At 47.8% G+C, this 6,804-nt stretch overlaps 2 protein-coding genes across 2 annotated transcripts; one reads left to right on the forward strand and one right to left on the reverse strand.

The window, feature by feature from the left end:
- Window positions 1-379: 379 nt before the first annotated feature.
- Window positions 380-3,130, forward strand: ISF_09496 (MFS transporter; the record flags this gene model as incomplete). The annotated part of the gene is made up of 9 exons (XM_018853098.1): window positions 380-591; window positions 648-838; window positions 893-1,110; window positions 1,757-2,037; window positions 2,097-2,216; window positions 2,273-2,409; window positions 2,470-2,649; window positions 2,726-2,854; window positions 2,916-3,130. The coding sequence occupies 9 exons, from the start codon at window positions 380-382 to the stop codon at window positions 3,128-3,130; spliced, it is 1,683 nt and encodes a 560-aa protein (XP_018699705.1).
- Window positions 3,131-4,727: 1,597 nt separating this feature from the next.
- ISF_09497 (hypothetical protein) lies at window positions 4,728-6,059 on the reverse strand (the record flags this gene model as incomplete). Its single annotated transcript, XM_018853099.1, has 1 exon — window positions 4,728-6,059. One exon carries the CDS (start codon window positions 6,057-6,059, stop codon window positions 4,728-4,730), a length of 1,332 nt encoding a protein of 443 aa, XP_018699706.1.
- Window positions 6,060-6,804: the final 745 nt, after the last annotated feature.

Here is a 6,804-nt window from a genome sequence, read left to right on the forward strand (position 1 = left end):
GCGCATGGCCGGCCAAAGACGTAGCCACGAGGTGTCTAGGCGACATGGCCGCTCCAGCCCCCCGAAATGCAAGCCTCGTTCGGCCGCTCGTGCATTAGCATGAGAGCTATCTCTTGGCTTCCTGTTTGATTATTCGAAATTTGCGTTTCAAGCTGGTATCTATGGCTTCCAATGTGGCTCGATGGCTTGTCGTGGTGTGCTTTGGCCAAGAATGTCGAAGCAAGCCAGGCCGCGGGCCTCCGCCGTCCAGTATCGGAGGGTTTCCAGGATGCATGTCTTATCCTTAGAGTCGCATTGGAAATACATATAGTTCGGACGGGTCTTTTTGTGAGACAGTCCGGGGCAAGCTGAAGATTCTTTCGTGCGAGCGACTTTTACCATGGCGACAGTGTTCATCAGCAAGAGCGGCAAGAGCGCGACCAGCTCTTCGACCGTGTCCCTCAGCGACATTCCTGAGCTGGGAGCGCCGATCAACGAGCGGCAGTCCATCTTTCAGCGACGTACCAAGGTGGACAAGGAAGCAATCGCGACGCAGCAGAGCGTGTTTGACGACCCGTCCACCTTGGAGAAGTACTACCCGAAGCAGACATGGTGAGTCTTGACAACAAGAAGCTGCTGCCAAAAACAAGCACTGACATGGGAAACAGGGAAAACTATCACCGGTTTGATCCCTTGTTTCGCTGGACATGGGGCGAGGAGTCCAAGCTCGTGTGGAAGCTCGACCTCCGCATCATGGTCTGGGCCTGCATCATGTTCATGGCGCTGGAGCTGGACCGGGCCAACATCCTGCAAGCGCTGACGGACAACTTTCTCAACGATCTTCATCTGACCACGGATGGTAAGACTCGACCAACACCCTGCTTCCCCCATCTTTGTCTCTGACCCGTCCCAGACTACAACCTCGGCACAACCGTCTTCCGGCTCAGCTTCCTCTGCGCCGAGCTCCCCTCGCAGCTCGTCTCCAAGTGGCTGGGCCCGGACCGCTGGATCCCGCTGCAGATCTGCCTCTGGAGCCTCGTCGCCGGCGGCCAGTTCTTCCTCAGCGGGCGCTCCTCCTTCCTGGCCACGCGCGCCCTCATCGGCATCCTCCAGGGCGGCTTCATCCCGGACGTACGTTTTTTCTTTCTTTCTTTCTTTCTTTCTTTCTTTCTTTCTTTCTTTCTTTCTTTCTTTCTTTCTTTCTTTCTTTCTTTCTTTCTTTCTTTCTTTCTTTCTTTCTTTCTTTCTTTCTTTCTTTCTTTCTTTCTTTCTTTCTTTCTTTCTTTCTTTCTTTCTTTCTTTCTTTCTTTCTTTCTTTCTTTCTTTCTTTCTTTCTTTCTTTCTTTCTTTCTTTCTTTCTTTCTTTCTTTCTTTCTTTCTTTCTTTCTTTCTTTCTTTCTTTCTTTCTTTCTTTCTTTCTTTCTTTCTTTCTTTCTTTCTTTCTTTCTTTCTTTCTTTCTTTCTTTCTTTCTTTCTTTCTTTCTTTCTTTCTTTCTTTCTTTCTTTCTTTCTTTCTTTCTTTCTTTCTTTCTTTCTTTCTTTCTTTCTTTCTTTCTTTCTTTCTTTCTTTCTTTCTTTCTTTCTTTCTTTCTTTCTTTCTTTCTTTCTTTCTTTCTTTCTTTCTTTCTTTCTTTCTTTCTTTCTTTCTTTCTTTCTTTCTTTCTTTCTTTCTTTCTTTCTTTCTTTCTTTCTTTCTTCTTTTATTTTGTCCTTTTTTTTTTTCTTTCTTTTTTCTTTTGCCTCTTTTCATGCTGATGCCCTCACTAACATTTTCCAGATCATCATCTACCTCTCCTACTTTTACAAGCACGCAGAGCTCACCATACGCCTCGGCTTCTTCTGGACCGCGCTCAACCTCGCAGACATCCTGTCCGCGGCGTTCGCCATCGGCCTGCTCAACATGCGCGGCCTCGCGGGCCGGGCCGGTTGGCGGTGGCTGTTCTTGATTGAGGCGCTGCTCACCCTTGTCATCGGCGTGCTTTCCTGGTTGTTGATGCCGCCGGGCCCGTGCCAGACGGCCAGCTGGTTCCGGGGCAAGTCGGGCTGGTTCTCGGAGAAGTGCGTCGATAGTCATCTTATCTTGGAGCAAAGCAAATTATGGCTAACTTTGAATGCAGGGAAGAAAAGATTATTGTCAACAGGGTGCTCAGAGATGACCCGAGCAAGAGCGACATGCACAACCGCGAGCCCGTGACGCCGCGGCAGTTGTGGAAGAGCTTGAAGGACTACGATCTCTGGTATGTGGTTCCTCGGTTGCACCTCTGTGGCTCACCCACTCACCAACATCCCGCAGGCCGATATATGCCCTGGGTCTCGTCTTCATGATCCCGATGAACCCTCAGGGGATGTACCTCACCATCTCGCTCCGCGGCCTGGGCTTTAGCCGGAGCCAGTCCAACCTGCTCACCATCCCTTCCACTGTGATCCAATGTAAGTCTGGGCTGTAATGTACCAACTCTTTGTCGGCAGTCCATTGACAAAGATATCTAGGCTTCACAATGCTCGGCTTGACGTACCTGGCGGAGCGCGTGCGCAACCTCTCCCTGGTGGCCATGCTGGGACAGGTCTGGGCGCTGCCCTTTGTCATCTACGTCAACGTCGTCGACACGGCTACTGTTAACAAATGGGTCATGTTTGCCGTCATCACCCTGCTTCTGGGCTATCCCAGCTGTGAGTTCCTTGTCCGACCCGAACACAGTCCATCCCCTCCCAAGAGCGCAACATAGTAACGCTGTCTAATCCAAAGCCCATCCCATCCAGGTGGCCTGGACGTCGCGCAACTCCAACACGGTGCGGTCCCGGACCGTTTCCGCCGCGACGTACAACATGTTTGTGCAGGGTTGCTCCATCATCTCCGCCAACGTGTATCGCGCCGGTAAGTCCCCCTTTCGTCCCACCACAATAAGCCCAGTATTCTGACTTGAGCCGGTTCTCAGACGACGCGCCGCTGTACCATCGCGGCAACAAGGCCATCCTAGGCGTCGTGTGCATGAACATCACGCTGTACGTGCTAACCAAGCTGTACTACGTATGGCGCAACAAGTCGCGCGACGACAAGTGGCGGGCCATGACGGAGGAGCAGAAACTGCAGTACTTGTCCAACCCGCCGCACCAGGGCAACAAGAGGCTAGACTTTCGGTTCGCTCATTAGTGAGGCGTGTTGATTCAGCCAAGGATGGTATTAGGGTAGCAGGAAACGGTCAATCAAAATTCCAGGGCGGTGAATTTAGAATCAAACTTTGTCAGATGTTTATAAATTCTTCCGTGCCGAATTTCTTACTAGAAAAAGAAGAATAATCATGCACGTACATGCTCGCTATAGGTGCTACACGGCGGCATATTATCTGCAACTTCAGGGGGTGGATAGCGCCCTCCAAACAGCGCATTTTCCATGAAAGAAGCATCACGCCTTGTCAAGGCTATGCCGAAAACAATGATGCAGTTAATTTCGAGCGCACAAGGGGGGCGTGACTCGTAAGTGGCCTGATCAAGGCGATGCACCTCTTCACCTCGGCGCTTATGCGCTGAACCGAGCGGTCGGGACTTGCCGGCGTATAGCGTGAAGCGTTGATAATATCCTAACTGCCGACTTATCGCGATTTGTCAGTCGGTCGAGCTCGGTAGTTGCTGAGCCGCCTACCGGTGGGCGCGGTGAGAATGACTCTTGAGCATCTCACCAGGCTGATCTCAAAGTAATGAGGAGCCAAAAAAAATCACACTATAAATACAGTAAGAATAAGAAAAATAAAAAAGACAGGAACAGTGACAAAAATTAGGAATATCAGAAAAATCAGAGGACGAGAAATATGTCTCGAAAAGTCGATAGGCTGAAATCTTTTACACACTCTTGCCTGAGGCTTTAAAGGAACGCAGCGAGTCCTACCCTTCACTCGAGCCGACTACAGACTCTCCGCCCTCTCAGCTCGCTACACGGAAAAGGGTTCCTATTATTAAAATCTTAAAACATCTTTACTAGTAAACTGTTATATTATCCTTATAACGTTTGAATAATTATAAAATTCACGTTACCTACTAATAAATAACCTTAACTAGATAGTATTATTATAAATACACTAAGGTACTATAGATAAGGGGCAGAGTAGTCTAATAAGTGACTATAGGGTATCTATAAGGGTATAAGGATAAAAGAACTAGTTATATAACTAGATTACTAGGGATAATAGTAATCTAGTACTAATCTAGGATTATTAGATTATAGAGTAAACTAAGTAATCTAGGTAATATAGTAGAGGATAGAATAGATATATAAGGAAAGAGATTTCTAATAAATAACTAGACTAAATCTTTATTAATTAATCTAAGTAATAGTTCTACTATTAGGAGATATCTCCTAATATAACTTATACTATAATAACTACTTATCTATACTCTATATATCTTAACCTAACTCACTTCTTAAGAAATAGACAAACTATAGATTAGGATTTAAGCCACTATTATATAAAGGTAAAAATTAGGTGTAGCTATGTGGGCGTTTTTCATAGCGAGGAGTTATAAAGCTATAGCTAGAGTGGTCCTAATGCTTTATGGTATTCCTTGGACGAGGGGCTTGCGGTCTGTGTTAGAAGATTCCCTTGTTCGAAAACGCAACTTTGTTTCATTAAAAGCTATTTCTCTATAGTGAAAGTTATTTCCATTTCTTAAAAGTAAAAGAAGCAATAATAGTAAAGAGACAAAAGGAGCAAATGTAGAAATAATAAAGAGACAACAGAAGCAAACAGACATAATCATGGAATTCTGTGACCACGTCGCCATTCGCAGTACTCTCGAGCATCAAAATCTTGCTTCGAGAATGAGGACATATTCTGCTGTAGCAATAAACCTCCTTTGTCATCCGTAAAGACAAACTGGATGGCTGTCGCCAGGTTTCTTGGTGGACCAAGTTTGAGAACATTGTTGTCTGAAACTTGCTCCCAGGAGCGCAGGCTCTGGAGGACGAGATCGGGCCCTCTTGCGATCGTGCCGATGATGAGAGTCGCATTGTGATACTTGGTTAGGGTAGTGGGTAGAGGTTGGTCTCTACGGCTGTACCAAATCAGTTTCTTCCACTCGTCATCTGGGAAGTAAACGGAAAGTTTCTCCGTCCCGGAGGACAGGCTTTCGAGGGTGCTATTCGGCATCGAGAACTGAATAATGATCGGTTTGGGCCGCGGTTCTATGTTTTCGTTCCGCCGAGTCACCCAAGAAGCGTAGTATTGTGCAACAAATCGCTGAGGGCTGAAGTAAAAGAACCTTCTGCTGGGACTAAAGTCCGATGGGGGCATGCTTAGCATCTCATTCAGATAGCAAGAGTCCCAGTCCTGGACCAAGTTCATGGCCCTCCCTTCATCCATGCCTCTGTATAACATGGTATGGCCAGGGGCGTTTCGAGCGGCGGCAGAGCGGGCGTTTGCGATTTGAGCGTCGGCTCGAAATTGTCTTTCTATCAAGTCTGCAGTTCTGCCCCGGGCCAGAAGTGCGTTGCGTTCCTCTGACGTTTTTTGGGTTTGCTCGAGTGCTGCAAAGCGCATCTCGATGGTGTCTTTGACCCAGTAAGCGCATGACTGGGAGTGTCGGATTGGGTCGAACATGGGGTCGGTCATCGCTTCTTGTAATTCGGATTGTATGCCCCATGCGGTCATTGCGGCAATCCAATCTTGATCCCGAGAACTCGCGGTGTCGCGTGATCTGCTGATGGCGCTTTTCATGAAGTCCAAGAAGGTCATTCCCATCCCGTCGTTTTCATCATCGCCGAATTCGCGCCGTAGCTCGGCCTCGGCCTCCTGCTGTTGGCCCCAGAGATCCCAGAGCTGCGAGGCTCTTGTCTTGGTAAACCCAACATGAATCAAAGTCGCTCTTGATATGAGGAACGTCGGGATTGTCGCAAACGCAGATTGGGAATCGGGAGCGGAGTATGAGACATCGAGTGGAATTTGTTCATTTTCAGAATCACTTGAGCGATTCATGCGACGACGATGCAGCTTGCGTGTTCCTTCTGCAGAGTTTTGGCTGGCAAGCCCTTGACTTTGTAGCTGCTGTTCGTCGAGGGGGGCAAGAATGGGGCGGCCGGGGCCGCTCATGGTGAAGAACAAGATGGCTTTTGGGAACTTTGTGATGTTGGTGTGGAAGTCAAATTGGTTGGAGGAAGGAGAAAAGTAGATTTATAGAGAAGGGCTGGCAATAGAGTCTGTGATTCACGAGAATTGGAAAGGGCCGGCTGACGATAGAGTTCGTGAGTCACTGAAGTGAAATGGGCAGTCTAGCAAAGAATCTTGCGGCAGAGTTTGTGATTCAGGAGAATTGGAATGGGCCAGCTGACAATAGAGTTCGTGAATCACTCCAGTGATGGGCGGTCTAGTAAAGAATCTTGCGGCAGTAAGCCATGCGAAGCCAACACATACCGCCTAGAAACAGGTCTCGTGGTCAGTGGCGGTGGTGCGTCACAATGCGGTGCGGCCCATGCGGCAGTCAGGTCGGGTGGAAGCCGGTGTCGCGGATCGGATGCCGACGGCGCGAAAATGCGCCCCTTTACGTCGTCGCTAATAATAATAAAAGCGGCTGGCTAGTGCTGTGGTTCTTAGGAGAAGTACTCCGAACCCATAGGCGAGCGTGTTAATAGAGGCGCGGCTATCCGTACAGTAGTCAAATCACTACTGAGACAAACCACCCATTGCTACCAAAAAAAAGAGAGATAAGAAAGATAAGAAAGATAAGAAAGATAAGAAAGATAAGAAAGATAAGAAGGATAAGAAGGATAAGAAGGATAAGAAGGATAAGAAGGATAAGAGGATAAGAGGATAAGAGGATAAGAGGATAAGAGGATAA

Source organism: Cordyceps fumosorosea (assembly GCF_001636725.1).
Source record: "Cordyceps fumosorosea ARSEF 2679 chromosome Unknown scaffold_51, whole genome shotgun sequence".
Lineage (NCBI taxonomy): Eukaryota > Fungi > Ascomycota > Sordariomycetes > Hypocreales > Cordycipitaceae > Cordyceps > Cordyceps fumosorosea.